Source organism: Trichomycterus rosablanca, chromosome 2, assembly GCF_030014385.1.
Source record: "Trichomycterus rosablanca isolate fTriRos1 chromosome 2, fTriRos1.hap1, whole genome shotgun sequence".
NCBI lineage: Eukaryota > Metazoa > Chordata > Actinopteri > Siluriformes > Trichomycteridae > Trichomycterus > Trichomycterus rosablanca.
Window position 1 is genome coordinate 38545487 of NC_085989.1, and position 19854 is coordinate 38565340.

General features: G+C 39.4%; 1 protein-coding gene across 2 annotated transcripts in view; it reads right to left on the reverse strand.

Moving 5' to 3' along the window:
- Positions 1-815: 815 nt before the first annotated feature.
- The window catches only part of olfm2a (olfactomedin 2a), a 269002-nt gene continuing 249963 nt past the window's right edge, over positions 816-19854 (reverse strand). For both annotated transcript variants that reach the window (XM_063015253.1, XM_063015244.1), the window contains exons 5-6: positions 19681-19787; positions 816-1788 (exon numbers count right to left, since the gene is read on the reverse strand). In XM_063015253.1, coding sequence (XP_062871323.1) covers positions 1114-1788; positions 19681-19787 — 782 coding nt within the window. In that variant the 3' untranslated portion in view covers positions 816-1113. The remainder of the gene's footprint in view (positions 1789-19680; positions 19788-19854) is intronic.

Consider the following 19854-nt stretch of genomic DNA (forward strand, 5'->3'; position numbering starts at 1 on the left):
TTCATCAGTGTTTACAGGACGATGCCCACTGGGCGCTGTTGGCTGGATATATTTTTGGTTGGTGGACTATTCTCAGTCCAGCAGTGACAGTGAGGTGTTTAAAAACTCCATCAGCGCTGCTGTGTCTTATCCACTCATACCAGCACAACACACACTAACACACCACCACCATGTCAGTGTCACTGCAGTGCTGAGAATGATCCACCACCCAAATAATACCAACTCTGTAGTGGTCCTGGGAGAGTCCTGACCATTGAAGAACAGCATGAAAGGGGACTAACAAAGCATGCAAAGAAACAGATGGACTACAGTGCTTCTATATGGTAGGTAGAGCTGATAAAATGGACAGTGAGTGTAGAAACAAAAAGGTGGTTTTTATGTTATGGCTGATCGGTGTATGTGACACTTGAGTAAATAAACAGTAAATGGAGGCAGATTTTACCCAACGTAAACACAAGTGAAGGCACCGCAGGGATCAGAGCCGTCCCCAGGCTCGTCGCCTCAGTTGCATTTTAATGCCTTCATCATCATTCCCTCATTCTTTCCTCTCCATCTTGGTCTATCTGCTCATTTAGCGGCTCTCCGCTCTGCCCTTCACAGGCCCCCTCCCCACCAATCACTGGCGCATCTCTTCAGCAAGCCTGACATGAACAGCATTCCAGTACACTTACTCTTACCACTGCAATTTCAGCCAGAGCCTGGATGAAGTGCCCTGTGAGGAGAAAGAAATTGGGTTGCCTTGACTTTCAAAATGACCAATTTTCCTAGCCGTACTCTTTCTCAACAAAGCAAAATGAAAGACACACTCTCAAATGTTAAAGGTCAACATTTATTCTTTTTTTCTGTTCACAAATAAAAAGAAGTGTCATGCTCACTCAGTACAGAAATGAAAAAGCAAAAGCTCGGTCCATATATCAGCACCAACGTTGCTGGCGGTGTGCCGGTTTGGGGATGTTATGTGAATAATAGCACTCTATGAAGATGTAAAAATAAAAAACATCTACACCCAGTCATGTCCTTCTAGTCTACGTCAGTTTTTTGTACGTATGTATACACGCATTTGTAAGTATGTAATGCAGTCGAATGTTTGCTGGATGTGTTCGTACGAGAGCCTCAGTCGTCGGACGTCTTGATGACCTGGAACAGCGTGACGTTGTAGAACACCTGGTGGCCGTTGTTCCAGGTATAAAGAACTCGCTCACGTGGGTTGTAGTCCATCATGGAGATATGCGAGTACTGGTTGTGGAACGGAATGTCCGTATACTCATAGGTCGACGTGTTGGTGTAGTAGGCAAAGTAGATCTTGGCGCCGGCCAGGTGTGAGTTGGTCACGTAGAGCGTGCCGCAGATCATGAAGGACTCGCCAGCACTGCGCTTGGGGAAGCCTGTGTCCCAGGTCTGCAGCACCTCCAAACTCTCAGGCTGCAGCCGGCTGATGACAATGTTGCCGGCGTTGGCGATGGTGGTGTAAACGGCCCACAGGCCGTTCTCGTCAGCCATTAGGTCGATATCGGATGAGCCACCCCAGGAGTACGGGAAGGTGTTGTTGTATCCGGCGCCGCTCAGGCTGCGCTGCACCAGGACGCTGCGTGACCGGAAGTGGTACTTGATCAGGATGTTACTTTGGTACTTGTTGTAGTAAAGGGAGCCGTTGTAGACCACGTGACCAGTGCCGGCCCAGGGGTGAGGCAGCATGTGCTGCACGAAATTCTGGCCCTTCATAAAGTCGTTCATGGTGCGATACTCCAGCACACGCCTGCCTTTAAAGTAGCCGTCCATCGACCACACCTTAGGAGAAAGAAAAGAAAAGAGAAATTATTGAATGATGAATTTTCCCAAACTTCCTCCCAATTTAGTCATATCCAATTACTCAATTGCATTATGCTTCCTCTGTACTGATGCTGGTCTCCACCCTGGCTCAAGAGAGCCGAGACTGACACACGCCCCCTCCAACACATGTGCAATATCCGACTGCATCTTTGTGTACGGAGAGCCACACCCTGATCAATGCATTATCCCTCAACTCTGTGCAGGCACCATCAATCAGCCAGCAGAGGTCATAACTGCATCAGTTATGAGGTCCCATCCGGCACCCACCCTGAATAAACAATAAGCCAATCGTTGTTCGTGTAGGTGCCCAGCCTGCAGAATAGCAGAGCTGAGTTTCGAACCGACGCGTTCGAGATTTCAGCTCTGGTGTGCTAGCGTGTTTTACCGCTGTGCCCCCTGAGCACCCTTAAATGAAGAAAGGATAAAAGCTGACAGTGGACAGAACCATGAGATATTAAAACAAATGCACCACCAAAGTGATGTCATCATGTGGCATCTGGATCTCTGCTGAACCCATTTCCCCTTTTTGCCTTAATCAGGAATGAAATGACCTTTTGCTTTTTAGTATACTATTGAGTTTGTTTCAATAATAATGAAAGAGTTGAGTAAAGTTGAGCTGCAAAGAGAGAGATCGTATGGAGCAGTCACGATGAGATTATGGATGACACTTCAGGTGCAAATAGCAACTTTTCCATTTGTCTGTTGATATATCTCTTCCACCTAAGATGCTGACTTGGCAGCTATCTTTTTCACCACAGAGGACCATTCTGGCTAGACGATACATCCATTTATTTTTATATAGACTTTAAATTTTCCCTCAGTCTATAGTGGTTTATTGGGTTGGAAAATTAATGTGTGTTTAGAGATGTGTGATGTAAGCCGAAAATGAAATAAAATGAAATATTTTTTATTTGTTCCTCTGTGGTTCAGACAGTTCCATAAAACAATGATCTGATCTGTGAACAGGAAAAATGTTTAAAAAACATCATGCACAAGTATAAAAATAATACAATAATTTTTTATGTTTTGTGGGCACTAAACCAAGCCAGAAATACATAAATTTACTTTAGTGATGCATGTGTAATATTAGTTTTCTAAATATATATATATATATATATACGTATATACAGGTGCTGGTCATTAAATTAGAATATTATGAAAAGTGAAACTTGTATATTATATTCATTCATTACACACAGACTGATATATTTCAAATGTTTATTTCTTTTAATGTTGATGATTATAACTGACAACTAATGAAAACCCCAAATTCAGTATCTCAGAAAATTAGAATATTACTTAAGACCAATACAAAAAAAGGATTTTTAGAAATGTTGGCCAACTGAAAAGTATGAACATGAAAAGTATGAGCATGTACAGAACTCAATACTTAGTTGGGGCTCCTTTTGCCTGGATTACTGCAGCAATGCGGCGTGGCATGGAGTCGATCAGTCTGTGGTACTGCTCAGGTGTTATGAGAGACCAGGTTGCTCTGATAGTGGCCTTTAGCTCTTCTGAATTGTTGGGTCTGGCGTATCGCATCTTCCTCTTCACAATACCCCATAGATTTTCTATGGGGTTAAGGTCAGGCGAGTTTGCTGGCCAATTAAGAACAGGGATACCATGGTCCTTAAACCAGGTACTGGTAGCTTGGGCACTGTGTGCAGGTGCCAAGTCCTGTTGGAAAATGAAATCTGCATCTCCATAAAGTTGGTCAGCAGCAGGAAGCATGAAGTCCTCTAAAACTTCCTGGTAGACGGCTGCGTTGACCTTGGACCTCAGAAAACACAGTGGACCAACACCAGCAGATGACATGGCACTCCAAACCATCACTGACTGTGGAAACTTTACACTGGACCTCAAACAACGTGGATTCTGTGCCTCTCCTCTCTTCCTCCAAACTCTGGGACCTTGATTTCCAAAGGTAATGCAAAATTTACTTTCATCAGAGAACATAACTTTGGACCACTCAGCAGTCCTTTTTGTCTTTAGCCCAGGTGAGACGCTTCTGACGCTGTCTCTTGTTCAAGAGTGGCTTGACACAAGGATTGCGACAGCTGAAACCCATGTCTTGCATACGTCTGTGCGTGGTGATTCTTGAAGCACTGACTCCAGCTGCAGTCCACTCTTTGTGAATCTCCCCCACATTTTTGAATGGGTTTTGTTTCACAATTCTCTCCAGGGTGCGGTTATCCCTATTGCTTGTACACTTTTTTCTACCACATCTTTTCCTTCCCTTCGCCTCTCTATTAATGTGCTTGGACACAGAGCTCTGTGAACAGCCAGCCTCTTTAGCAATGACCTTTTGTGTCTTGCCCTCCTTGTGCAAGGTGTCAATGGTCGTCTTTTGGACAACTGTCAAGTCAGCAGTCTTCCCCATGATCGTGTAGCCTACATAACTAGACTGAGAGACCATTTAAAGGCCTTTGCAGATGTTTTGAGTTAATTAGCTGATTAGAGTGTGGCACCAGGTGTCTTCAATATTGTACCATGTCACAATATTCTAATTTTCTGAGATACTGAATTTGGGGTTTTCATTAGTTGTCAGTTATAATCATCAACATTAAAAGAAATAAACATTTGAAATATATCAGTCTGTGTGTAATGAATGAATATAATATACAAGTTTCACTTTTTGAATGGAATTACTGAAATAAATCAACTTTTTCATGATTCTAATTTTATGACCAGCACCTGTATATATATAAATATATATATATATATATATTTTTTTTTTTTTTTTTTTTTTTTTTTTCTATAAATACCATCTTGCAGTGTTTGTTTTTAAAAAAAACTTTTATTATTTAAAAATTATTATTATTATTATTATTAGTAGTAGTAGTAGTAGTATTATTAGTATTATATTACTAACTGCATTTACATAGACAACAAGAATTATTTAACTGATTTTAGCAAATATTATTATTATTATATTAATAACTGTTTATATAAACAAGAATTTATTAGCTGATTTTAGCAAAAAATATTATCATTATTATATTACTAACTGTATTTACATAGATAATAATTCTTTAGATGATTTGAGCAAAAATATTCTTCTTATTATTTTTATTATTATATTACTAACTGCATTTCCATAGAAAACTAAATTTATTAGCTGATTTTAGCAAAAATTATTATTGATATTATTATTATTATTAAATTACTAACTGAATTTACAGACAACAAGAATTTATTTGCTGATTTTAGCAAAAAATATTATTATTGTTATTATTATTATTATTATTGTTATTATTATTAATGTATGCATTTACATAGACAACAAGAGTTTATTTGCTTTTTTTAGCATTACTTCTGATATATTGAGTAAGACCCAAGAGGCAGTATGTGTGTTCACACACAAAGAAAAGTGCTGAGTAACTATATACATCAATTAATATTTATACCCCAGAAGCAATACATTGTTTGTGAAAGTAACAATTACAGACAACAAATTAAAAAGTAAGTGTGGGGAGTTAATTAAAAATGTTTTGTGTGTTTTTTTAATGAAGATATTGTAGATTGCTAATTTCACATAGCTAGGTTATGCAATTACTGAAAATCACTTTGAGTTATTATAAATTAAAAAAGAAAATGTATATATTTCTGCTGTAAGCTGTCAGAATACTTTTTCCCTTTTTACATCACTTTTTTTTTAAGCTTTTTACTCAGTAAAATAGGCAACATTGTGGCTTGCTGGGTAGCACTGTTGCCCTACAGCAAGAATGACATTCACTGATTGAACGATCCTGGTCCTTTCTGTGTAGAGTTTGCATGTTCTCCCAGTGTCTGTGTGTGTTTTCTCCGGGAGCTGCGGTTTCCTCCCACAGTCCAAAGACATGCAAGTGAGGTAAATTGATGTGAATCTTGTGTAACCAATGACTATCTGTCTTGAGTGTAAAACATGACTTAAACTCAAACAAACATAGTAAATAGTAAACATTTTTGCCTTTCTTGCTCCAGCTATGACAGCAGTTCTGAACGTTGGTATGGCAACTCCATCTTGGGTGGTCTAAGATGCGTATATGGTCATAGTAGATTTTCGATCTAACAAAGGCAGTTTTTATGTATGTAATTGTAATGAAATTTATTTTTGTCATTTTAATTATTCTAAAGGTCTTTAGCTAGCATTATGTGTAATAAATAAAAAAAAAAAAAAAACCTTAGCTAATAATCTGTGAAATATACACTTTCTTTTAGACCTGTAGTGATTTACGTTCACATTCAAAAAAGGTGAAAACCCCTTTGCTATTGTTTTGAGCTGCTTACTTAAGTAAAATGCTAGTAGGGACAGTATTGGGTTTAATGATAGAAGTATCCAGATCTTTAATTTGGTAAATAAGTTCAATTTATGAGAAATAGAAGTAGATTTTCCTGTACCATTCACTGGGACTAAATTAGAAAAATCTGTATGCTTCATTTAAGTGTGAATTTAGTGTAGACATACCAACATATAATCCCTTGATTTTAACTCATTATTCTGATTATTCTGTGCATTAGAGGTAAATAAACCCTGACAGTGCACATACACAGAAATACACCAACCAGGTGAAGTGAATAACACTGATTATCTCTTCATCACAACATCTGTTAGTGGGTGGGATATAAAGTGAGGAAAATAAGTATTTGATCCCCTGCTGATTTTGTAAGTTTACCCCCTTACAAAGACTTGAACAGTCTATAATTTTTATGGAAGGTTTATTTTAAAGGATATAAGGATATAAAGGATATTTAAAGGATATCAAGTGAGGAAAATAAGTATTTGATCTCCTGCTGATTTTGTAAGTTTACCCCCTTACAAAGACTTGAACAGTCTATAATTTTTATGAGATCATTGACAAGCTCCTCCCGTGTAATTCTGGACTGACCTCACCTTTCTCAGAATCATTCTTACCCCCCCAAATGAGATCTTGCATGGAGCTCCAGAGCGAGGGTGATTGACTGTGATCTTGTATTTCTTCCATTTTCGAATTATCGCACCAACAGTGGTCTCTTTCTCACCAAGCTTCTTGCTGATGGTCTTGTAGCCCATTCCAGCCTTGTGCAGGTCTACAATCTTGTCCCTGACGTCCTTTGATAGCTCTTTGGTCTTGCCCATGGTGGTCGAGAGATTTTAATGGAAGAAACTGATTCTGTTACAGGAGTCTTTTATACAGGGACAGGACTAATTTGTGTGCCTTTTGTGCACATAACTGGTCTGTGGGGGTCAGAATTCTTGCTGGTTGGTAGGGGATCAAATACTTATTTTCCTTAATTAAATACAAATTAATTTATAACCTTTATTTAATGTTTTTTTTCTGGATTTTTTGTTCATATTCTGTCTCTCTCTGTTAAAATAAACCTTCCATAAAAATTATAGACTGTTCAAGTCTTTATAAAGGGGTAAACTTACAAAATCAGCAGGGGATCAAATACTTATTTTCCCCATTGTATTAGGCAGCAAGTGAACATTTTATCCTCAAAGTTGATGTGTTAGAAGCAGGAAAAATAGGCGAGTGTAAAGATTTGAGCGAGTTTGACAAGGGCCAAATTGTGATGGCTAGACGGTTGGGTCAGAGCATCTCCAAAACTGCAGCTCTTGTGGGGTGTTCCCGGTCTGCAGTGGTCAGTATCTATCAAAAGTGGTCCAAGGAAGGAACAGTGGTAAACCGGCAACAGGGTCATGGGCGGCCAAGGCTCATTGATGCACGTAAGGAGTGAAGGCTGGCCTGTGTGGTCCGATCCAACAGACGAGCTACTGTAGCTCAAATTGGTGAAGAAGTTAATGCTGGTTCTGATAGAAGGATGTCAGAATGTACAGTGCATCACAGTTGCAGGGCTGTTCTGGCAGCAAACAGGGGACCAACACAATATTAGGAAGGTGTTCATAATGTTATGCCTCATCTGTGTATATAAATGAATAGTAAGCAGAATAAAAAGGGAGGGGTAGTGTAATGTGATAGCACGAGGCGCGAAAAAACAAATTTCATGTGGGTGTCTCTAGTTTAGACAGTTACATTAGATTGATGAATTGTGGAAAAGATACCACAAGATTAGAAACATAAAACATGAGACCACATCTAATGGAATTTTTCTGGAAACAAGCCCAGACTTGGACACGCTTTTTGTTTATTGCTGTTTTATTTATTTATTTTATTATAGGACTTCCTTATTGAGTTTGCTGTTTTCACACAAACTTCCAGTCCATTACACCTATTATACTTTTGTATAATGTTTGTAAATAAACAACAGTGATCCAGTTAATATCTGATTTCATAATTTAACCTCATTATTAAAGTAGTGTAATCCACACAGTTTACACCGATCAGCCATAACATTAAGACCACCTCCTGGTTTCTAAACACACTGTCCATTTTATCAGCTCCACTTACCATATAGCTAAACACAAATTCATGTGGAGATTTCAGAGAGAATTTGACGGTTATTCCACACAAATGCAGATTCGTCTCATGTTCGCATGACGTTTTACCGCACCGCTCAAGCCGAGCGCTAGACACAGCAGCAGTCACACACACATTAAGTTTAAGGGTACAAATTTCTCGACAAAGGGCATTGAGTTTCAAAGATTTTGAGTTTAGGGGACGTTAAATTACAAGGTGCCACTGTATATGAATTTATATTTATACAAATAATTAAACCACTTTTATGACTTATAGGTATTCAGGGCATGTTTACAGTTAATCTAACTTTTGATTAACATAGATAAAGGGTGAATAGTCCATTTTTGAAAGAAACTGGGTTCAATTCGGGGATGTACAAATTACAATGTACCTGTCCATCACAGGACATTAAACACTTATTTACATCAAAGACAATTAAAGGTAGCCAGTTCACTTACACTTTTAATATAAGAATATCAGTATAACAAGAGACAAGGAACATTCATGTCAAACTTCCCTCAGACAGCAACTACTGAAGAAAAAACCGTGGTGTTTTGTGGTACCAACACCACCTGCTGCCACACCATGTGTCTTAAAACATACATGTATTAATTTATCCATTTATTTATCTTCAGTAACAGCTTTAACGTGGTCAAGGTTAAGTTGGGACCAGAGCCTATTTCAAAAATGCTTTGTGGAAGAAAGCGATAAACAGTGAACCAGTACATCACAGTCTGTCATACACAAAACCACCAGATGTCAGCTGTGTGAAGTTATTTCTCACAAGTGAAAGATATAAACTGTAAATTGCACTGTAGAAAAATAAAATAAATCTCTGTGTAGGAGGTAAAAAGAATAACAGTTCATGGGACCCATAAAAAAGAATGCAAACACTATAACATAACATGAAATGACAGAGCGGGGTCAGCGGATGCTGAGGTGCATAGTGCGCAGAGTCAATCGCTACAGACCTCCAAACTTAATGTGGCCTTCAGATTAGCTCAAAAACAGTGCGTACAAAGTCTCATGGAATGGGTTTCCAAGGCCGAGCAGCTGCATCCAAACTCTACATCACCAAGCGCAATGCAAAGCGTCGGATGCAGTGGTGTAAAGCACAGTGCACAAAGCAAGGTCAATAAAGACATGGATGAGCGAGTTTGGTGTGGAAGAACTTGACTGGCCTCAACCCGATAGAACACCTTTGGGATGAATTCGAACAAAGACTGCGAGCCAGCCCTTCTCGTGCAACATCAGTGTCTGACCTCACAAATGCGCTTCTGAAAGAATTGTCAAAAATTCCCATAAACGCACTCCTAAACTTTGTGGAAAGCCTTCCCAGAAGAGTTGAAGCTGTTATAGCTGCAAAGGGTGGACCGACATCACATTAAACACTATGGATTAAGAATGGGATGTCACTCAAGTTCAAGTGCGTGTGAAGGCAGACGAGCGAATACTTAGTGCAATATAGTGTATGAAACATTTACTTTAAAAACTTGGCTTGTGTGTTTAAGTTAAAACGTTGTGTGTGTGTGTGTGTGTGTGTGTGTGTGTGTGTGTGTTGTAAAAGAAACTCTTCCCAAAGTTGTGGGCATAATTGCCCTCAGTAACTGGCATTTCAATCCAAATCATTCTGTGATGAACAGAATTGTGGCTGGCCTCAAAAGACTAGCTAGATATAACTGTACTCATTAAATTGTGACGCATTTTACAATGGAAGACTCACTATACAGTGTATCACAAAAGTGAGTACACCCCTCACATTTCTGCAAATATTTCATTATATCTTTTCATGGGACAACACTATAGACATGAAACTTGGATATAACTTAGAGTAGTCAGTGTACAGCTTGTATAGCAGTATAGATTTACTGTCTTCTGAAAATAACTCAACACACAGCCATTAATGTCTAAATAGCTGGCAACATAAGTGAGTACACCCCACAGTGAACATGTCCAAATTGTGCCCAAATGTGTCGTTGTCCCTCCCTGGTGTCATGTGTCAAGGTCCCAGGTGTAAATGGGGAGCAGGGCTGTTAAATTTGGTGTTTGGCTCAGATGGTGTCCAGCATGTGTGGCGGCGCCCTGGTGAGAAGTACCAAGACAACTGTATCTTGCCTACAGTCAAGCATGGTGGTGGTAGCATCATGGTCTTGGGCTGCATGAGTGTTGCTGGCACTGGGGAGCTGCAGTTCATTGAGGGAAACATGAATTCCAACATGTACTGTGACATTCTGAAACAGAGCATGATCCCCTCCCTTCGAAAACTGGGCCTCATGGCAGTTTTCCAACAGGATAACGACCCCAAACACAACCTCCAAGATGACAACTGCCTTGCTGAGGAAGCTAAAGGTAAAGGTGATGGACTAAACCCAATTAAGCACCTGTGGCGCATCCTCAAGTGGAAGGTGGAGGAGTTCAAGGTGTCTAACATCCACCAGCTCTGTGATGTCATCATGGAGGAGTGGAAGAGGATTCCAGTAGCAACCTGTGCAGCTCTGGTGAATTCCATGCCCAGGAGGGTTAAGGCAGTGCTGGATAATAATGGTGGTCACACAAAATATTGACACTTTGGGCACAATTTGGACATGTTCACTGTGGGGTGTACTCACTTATGTTGCCAGCCATTTAGACATTAATGGCTGTGTGTTTAGTTATTTTCAGAAGACAGTAAATCTACACTGCTATACAAGTTGTACACTGACTACTCTAACTTATATCCAAGTTTTATTTCTATAGTGTTGTCCCATGAAAAGATATAATAAAATATTTGCAGAAATGTGAGGGGTGTACTCACTTTTGTGATACACTGTATATATTATCTGAAGTCTTACAGCTATGATAAAACAAACCTCAATCAAACACATTGATATGTACAGCATCGTCCAAAGACATATAATCAGAAATGTGTAGGAAGTGATGATTCCATTTATTTTCCTCAGAGGTTTAGGATTTTATCATGTATAAGATAAAGATTTTAAATCACTTTTACAATGCAGTGTAGCCATGCAGCTTTATTAAATGTTTCATGTAACTGCACACTGGGGATATCTTAGTAAATTCTATAGGAGACTAGGAACGCTCTGAGACATTTAAGGGGCAACCTGAAGTAATTCTGCACACCGTTACAGTCACTGACTTAAGAAAATGAGCATGTAGGGAAAGGAGGGATGGTGCTCTATTATAGCAGCAGAGCATTATCATTTAGGGTAGATCTGATCATAAAACGTGCAAGGATCTCCGTGTGCTGAACTGCAAGTGCACTGTGGTCTTTACGACCTAGCATGAATTGGAAATCAATTGTCTAAGCATCACACACACACACACACACACACACGCACATTTAATATTTGGGGTTAACCCAACATTTTCAGATTGAGCTTCTTGGACATTGAGATTGAAGTTGGCAGTGCTTATGAGGTGCAGCAGTCTACTACACTAGACCACCAGTGCTGAGATCAGGATTTGAGTTTCAGCACTGCTATTAGTTGGCTTGGCCTCAACACAGACACAAAAAGGGTGGGGGTTCCAAAGCCCTACAATAGATTGACACTCTGTATAGTGTATTCCTGCCTCGTGCATTTTCTTAAATTATCTTGGTAAAACTGGACCCGTCATAGCCCTGACCAGTTTAAATCAGTTGATAAACATGGAATTAAATTAAGTAGTTTATGTTCCTTTCAGTGACGTAATGTCCCAGTATAAGTTGCCGAGAGGCCATCCATATTACAATGCTCTTACCTTCATATTTAACTTTAGGTATTGTGTTCTTGGGATCATGCCACCCTTCATTCCCAAACTGAATTACTGCCAAAATAGGTTTATTGTTTTTATGCAGTGTAGTGGCTCTGTGTTATTCACAAATGGGAAAGATAATAAGCAAGCATTATAAATAATACAACCCCAAATTAGAAAAAGTTGGGACAGTATGGACATTGCAAATGAAGTAAAATGCAGTGTGTCTTATATTTACTTTGACACTTATTTGATTGCAGACAGTTTGAACTCAGGATTTTTCATGTTTTGTCTGCTCAGCTTCATTTCATTTGTTAATATATTCCTCCATTCCTTCATTTCAGGCCTAAAACACATTCCAAAAGAAGTTGGGACGGGGCAATTTAGGGCTAGTAATGAGGTGAAAAAACTAAATAATGATGTGATTCCAAACAGGTGATTAATCATGGTTTGGTACAAAAGCAGCATCCAGGAAAGGCTGAGTCTTTGATGAGCAAAAATGACCAGAGGATCTCCAGTTTGTCAACAAATGTGTGACAAAATGTACCTCAAAGAAAGATTTGAAGGGATTTGCATATTTCCCCCTCTACAGTGCATAATATCATTATACGATTCAAGCAATCGGGAGGAATTTCAGTACGTAAAGGCCAAGGGCGCAAGCTTAAACTCAACCCCTGTGATCTTTGATCCCTCAGATGGCACTGCATCAAGAACTGCCACTCAACAATAGCTGATATAACCACATGGGTGAGGGATTACTTTGGCAAACCTTTGTCAAGCACTACAATACAGAGTTAAATGCACAAATGCCAGTTAAAACTTTACTGTGCAAAAAAGAAGCCTTATGTTAACCATGTCCAGAAGCGGCGTCGACTTCTCGGGGCTCTGAGGCATCTAGGATGGACCATCACACAGTGGAAACGTGTATTGTAATCAGATGAATCAGCATTCACGCCATGTGCTTTGGACCAAAGACGAAAAGGACCATCCAGACTGTTATCAGCATCAGCTGCTTAACGTATAACGTTTTGGCCAACCAACTTTACTGTACTTTGTAAAAACAGACAAATTTCAAACCTAATACCGGCAACACACTGAAAAAGTTGGGACGGGAGCAAAATAAGCATTAAAAAGCATTTTAAGACATTCCACTTCTTCTTTTGGCTAATCATTCATCTCCATCTTGCCCTGTCCTGAACATCCTCCTCTGTCATCTCAATCATCTGCATGTCCTCCACCATTGCACACACAAACCTCTTCTTTGGCCTTCCAATCCTTCTCCTGCCTGGCAGCTCCATCCTCATCACCTATTTCGATGCTACTCTCATCCCTCCTCTGCACATGCCAAAACCATCTCAGTCTCAACTTGCTAAATTTGTCTCCAGAATATCCTACCTCTGCTGTTCCTCTAATAAATCATAAATTCCAAACAGAATCACAGCATTATCATATCTGCCACATTGAGCTCCCTCTGTCTTTCAGTCAGGTCAGTGCCACCATCTCCAAGCCATATAACATAGCAGGCCTTACTACTGTAAACTGTCTTGTAAACTGTCCCTTTCACGCTTGAAGATACCCTTCTATTGCAAATCACTCTTGCCACTCAAAGCCACCCACTCCACCCTGCCTGCACTTTCTTCTCCCCCTATCTTCACACTATCTATTACTTTGTAAACTCTAACCCATTTATTTAAACTTATCCCCTTTTACCCTCCCTCTTATTCACACACATGTACTCTTGCTTACTCCCTTTCATCCCTTTTCTCTCCAGTGCATATCTCTATCACTTCCTCAGGCTCTCCTCAAACTCCCTACTCTTGCTTTAAATCGCAATATCATCTGTAAACATCATAGTCTATAAGCACTCCTGCTTGATCCAGTCCTACCTCCACTTTAAGCCTGTCTATTAAGCCACCCTCACATACTTTACTGCCACTCCTGATTTCCTCAAACAATACCACTGCTCCTCTCTCGGCACCCAATCATAAGCTTTCTCTAGATCCGCAAACACACAGTGCAACTCATAATGGTCTATTCTATACTTTTTCAGCAACACACTTTGCTAAAGAAGTAATATAAACCACATTGCTGCTCCTATATTCTCATCTATTTTCTTAACTGAGCTTCCACTACTCTTTCCTAGATCTTCATGCTGTGGATGATTAACTTTATGCTTCTGTAGTTACTGCAGCTCTGCATATAACTCTTATTTCTAAGAAATTAAACTATTTTTAACTTCTTTTCCACTCATCAGGCATCCTTTCACATTCCAAGATTGTGTTAAATAATCTAGCCAGAAACTGCCATCTCTCCTGAACCCATGCCATCACTGGTATGTCACCTGTGCCAATTGTTTTTATACTCTATTCTCTTTACAGCTGCCATCACTTGTCTCCTTGCCATATGCCACATCACCTTGTACTTTTGTCTACTTTCTTAGTCTCTAGAGATCCCAGTTCTTTTTTGCCAACCTATTCATTCTTAAACTTTTCTGCACTTTCTCATTCTATCACTAAGTCTCCATTTTTTCTTTCCTCTTTCCAGATGTCACACCATGTATCTTCCTAGCTGAGTCCCCTACTACTTTTGCTGAGAAGTGAAAGTAAGGGAATAGCTTTAGGGTTGTGGTAGTAGTTAGAAAATGTCCAGAGCATATTTGTAAATAGGCAGAGTAAAATAATGGACGTTTGGTTTGATCTTTTGTAAGTCTTAAGGAGTTAAGTGACCTAAATGTAGTTGCTGGAAACATAGCATGAATGAGTAAGTGGTATGCAAAGGTTATTGAGCTGTGGTTAGGTGAATTAAGGTTATTTTATGTGATGAGGACTAAAGGAAGTGCTTCTAGTCGACCCCTACATGTGGAGAGAATGCTGTCTGAACACCCTGCCCTTATACTTCAGCTGGGTAAATAACCATTAATTAGCTGGATGGGTATATTTGTGAGTGAGATTATAACCTTGTTGTCATTGTTAACCTACTTTGGTGATACATACACCAATCAGCCATAACATTAAAACCACCCCTTTGTTTCTACACTCACTGTCCATTTAATCAGCTCCACTTACCATATAGAAGCACTTTGTAGTTCTACAGTTACTGACTGTAGTCTATATGTTTCTCTGCATGCTTTGTTAGCCCCCTTCCATGCTGTTCTTCAATGGTCAGGACTCTCCCAGGACCACTACAGAGCAGGTATTATTTGGGTGGTGGATCATTCTCAGCACTGCAGTGACACTGACATGGTGGTGGTGTGTTAGTGTGTGTTGTGCTGGTATGAGTGGATAAGACACAGCAATGCTGATGGAGTTTTTAAACACCTCACTGTCACTGCTGGACTGATAATAGTCAACCAACCAAAAATATCCAGCCAACAGCACCCTGTGGGCAGCATTCTATAACCACTGATGAAGGTCTAGAAGATGACCAACTCAAACAGCAGCAATAGATGAGCGACCATTTCTGACTTTACATCTACAAGGTGGACCTACTAGGTAGGAGTGTCTAATAGAGTGGACAGTGAGTGGACACGGTATTTAAAAACTCTACTGCAGTGCTGAGAATGATCCACCACCCAAATAATATCTACTCTGTGGTGGCCTGGGGAGAGTCCTGACCATTAAAAATTTATTACAGGGGGCTAACAAAGCTTGCAGAGAAACAGATGGACTACAGTCAGTAATTGTAGAACTATAAAGTGCTTATATATGGTAAGTGGAGCTGATGAAATGGACAGTGAGTGTCGAAACAAGGAGGTGGTTTTAATGTTATGGCTGATCAGTAAAAGTGCGACAAGTGACATTTAATTACATTGAGAAACAAATTTTGTAGTGATGTATTAAAGGCACGTGTTTGGCAAATCATGTTCACAGTATCTAGGACTTTTGGAGTTTAGATGTTGCCTTGAATTATCTGGTGGAGGTGGGCTGCACCACGAGGTGAGAGGAGTTTTTTGTGGTATGCACAGAAATTGGTGACACTAAAAAGATTAAAAACATGAGAGTAGGAGGTTGGATGCACGAGAGTAGGAGGCTTGTTGCACAAAAGTAGTAAGTTGGATGCCTGAGCACAGAACGTAGGAGGTTGGATGCATGAGATTAGAAAAGTTGACTAATGGTGAAGTTTAGAAAGCAGAAAGCACATTAAATGGATAGGTAAAGCACAGTAAAGAAATAAGTTAAGAAGACTGCCTGGAATATACACTTCATGACCAAAAGAATTTGGACATTTGACCATGAGCTTGTTGGACATTCCATTTAAAAAACAAATGGTATTAAAATGGAGTGACCTATGTGTGAGCTATAACAACAGCCTCTACACTAAGAAGGAATCTAACAAGACACTGAAGTATTCACTGATCAGCAACAACATTAAAACCACCTCCTTGTTTTTACCCTCACTGTCCATTTTATCAGCTCCACTTACCACATAGAAGCACTTTGTAGTTCTACAATTACTGACTGTAGTCCATCTGTTTCTCTGCATGCTTTGTTAGCCCCCTTTTATGCCGTTCTTCAGTGGTCCTAGGACCACTACAGAGTAAGTATTATTTGGGTGGTGGATCATTCTCAGCACTGCAGTGACACTGACATGGTGGTGGTGTGTTAGTGTGTGTTGTGCTGGTATGAGTAGATAAGACACAGCAGTGCTGATGGAGTTTTTAAACACCTCACTGTCACTGCTGGACTGAGAATAGTCCACCAACCAAAAATATCCAGCCAACAGCGCCCTGTGGGCAGCATCCTGTAACCACTGATGAAGGTCTAGAAGATGACCAACTCAAACAGCAGCAACAGATGAGCGATCGTCTCTGACTTTACATCTACAAGGTGAACCAACTAGGTAGGAGTGTCTAATAGAGTGAACAGTGAGTGGACACGGTATTTAAAAACTCCAGCAGCACTGCTATGTCTGATCTACTCATACCAGCACAACACACACTAACCCACCACCACCATGTCATTGTCACTTCAGTGCTGAGAATGATCCACCACCCAAATAATACCTGCTCTGTGTGGGTCCTGACCATTGAAGAACAGCATGAAAGCAGGCTAAAAAAGTATGTAGAGAAACTATGACTACAGTCAGTAATTGTAGAACTATTACTAACAATGTGCTTTTATACGGTAAGTGGAGCTGATAAATGGACAGTAAGTGTAGAAACAAGGAGGTGGTTTTAATGTTACGGCTGATCAGTTTATATTAATTTATATTAAGGCTGAACGACATGAATTTAAAATTAGAAGGGGTGTCTAATACTTTTATAGTGTAGCAGATGCTGTACAGCATAGTGAGCAGGGCCTTCTGTGTAGCTTATGGGATAACGTCATTGCTACCAATGCTTGTGGGAGGAGTTTTGCTGAAATGCAGGTGAAGTAACAAAGAAAATGTTTTATATCAATTTATATTTGATGCTTATTTTATTTTCATTCTTTCTGCTTGTTGCTTAAGATATAGATGCAGTTTGGGGATCATATTTGGCTTTCACACTACAATGAGAACCCTCTGTGGAATCATGCCTTGTGCTTTGCATTCCATTTTCCTTGTTCTCTCTTTTACTCTCCCTCTCTTTTTAATCCCCGGTTTCCTGTCTCTATTTCTTCTCCAGTGAAGGATGGTATGCTTTTATTTTCTAGAAGTGATGTATTGGCTTGGTGAGAGTGAGCGTGATGAATGGAATGGCAGGTTTATGGAGCATTAAGCATTATAATTCTGTGCCTCAATGAGTCTCCGGAGAGCCAAGAGCAGAGCTGTGGTCGACCTGTGGTCTGTGCATTACATTTACAGCCTTCTGCACTGAACATCACCAGTCGTTTGTCGCTCTTTGACGGAAGAAAAACAGGTGCCACTGCAGAAACGATGACATTTTACCTACTGAGTGAGATTGGTATGATCGATACAACTATTAGCATGATCTTTGATTCATTTGTTGATTAATGTGATCAGTGATGGATATGGGGACTAATGCAATTCTAGTGAGTGATGCCATGTTAAAGCTGGACACAAAGTGCATGATTATACAGTAACCTCTGCTGTCCACAACATCTGTCTGGGTGACTCAGAGCATAAATAACTACAAATTCTCAAATTCAAAAAATTAAACAGTAAAAAAGACTTCAAGCTAATCATTTGTATTGTTTTTATATATAAATTTATTTCAAGTTTGATGGTTGCAACACATTCCAAAAAAGCTGAGACTGGGGCATTTGTTTTGCAATTGTTTGGGAACTAAGGACATAAATTGTTGATTTTCAAAAAAAATAAAATAATTTAATTTGCTTTTGCAGGTGCAAAGTGTGTGTTGTGCTGGTATGAGTACACACACTAACACACCACCACCATGTCAATGTCACTGCAGTGATGAGAATGATCCACAACCCAAATAATACCTACTCTGTGGTGGTCCTGACCATTCAATAACAGCATGAAAGGAGGCTAACAAAGCATGCAGAGAAACAGATGGACTACAGTCAGTTAGTGGAGCTGATAAAATGGACAGTGAGTGTAGAAACAAGGAGGTGGTTTTAATGTTATGGCTGATCTGTGTAAATACCCATATCAATTTTTGAATGGAGAAACATCATGTTTCCTTATTGTAAGTTAGTTGTAAGTTAGTTTTTCAGGTGCTTCGATTGGTGTCTAATTGTAAACAAACCAAACTTTTAGGTAATTTACTGGATATACAGTGTTTCCTATATTTTGATTTTTTAAATTAATCAGTTATTCTTAACTTGTGGATTACTTTATTTATTTATCTATTGTGGGCCGCCATTGTGGACAAAAACTGAGGTTTATTGTGGAGTTAAAACCTTGGAATATACTACCGATACACAGCTTTGTTAAGCCTTGTGACTCGGGTAAGAGAGAAGCATTTATATTTTGTTTAGCTTGTTTTAGTGGTCAATAATTTTGTAGTTTTAAATACATTGTTATGCTTCATTAAGCTTTCATTATACTTATTACTTCAAAGCAAAAATATTACTATTTTTTTTCTTTTTTTATGGAGTGTATTACAAAGTATTGTATTTATTACATCATTTCAAACAAAGCTACACTAGTGGTTGATGAATAATAGAGCAATTTTCATCTCTAGGCAACAGTAGTGAATTAGTACAACTATTGAATCAAAGATGGTGTCTTTTTGGGGAAATTACTGGATATATCACCTCCTACCAGTAACAGTCCTCTTGCTTAATCCTGTTCTGTATTGTGGCTTGTGCTCCTCTCTATATTGTATTCTCCTGTGCTATTTTCTCTCATTCTTATTTAAACTTCTTCCTATTATGTGTTCTAAGCATAGTTCCATTCCTTTGTTCATGTAGCCTCTTTTCCCTTCAGTAGTGTTATTTTGGGTTGGAAAGGCTTTGGTATATTTTTTTTCATATAGAGTGCTGTGTCAGGCTCCTACAAAGCTGCTGCTAATTGCGGCAAACTTAATTTTAAACAAGTTGTTAATATCGAACAGCCTGATGGAGTGATTAATCAGCCACTATGGCTCTGACAGGAGGGGTCATAAGTGTGCGAGTGGGACCAGACATGAGGGATGAAGATAGAATGATATGGTGGTGGAGAAGGAACAGCCATCCATCAGTGACTCAGCTCTGGCTGAGTTGGGTACCAGCCTCACAGCACTCAGTCAGTGAGTCATTCTCGCTAGGAGACTGTGTGTATGAGTGTGTATGAGTAATAGCGTATGCGTGCATGCCTGTGTGTGAGGATAACATGGCATAGACTTTCTTACCCGATTATCAGAGCTGGGGATCATGGTGTCTGTCATCCAGGAACCAAACCTAGAGCCCGATGCACGGATAGTAATGGGATTACTGACACCAGTCAGCTTCCCGCATCCTAAAAAAGATTAGATTAAATAAGATTAAGCATTTTTTTTGTTGTATACAAAGGAAGTAACAATGTT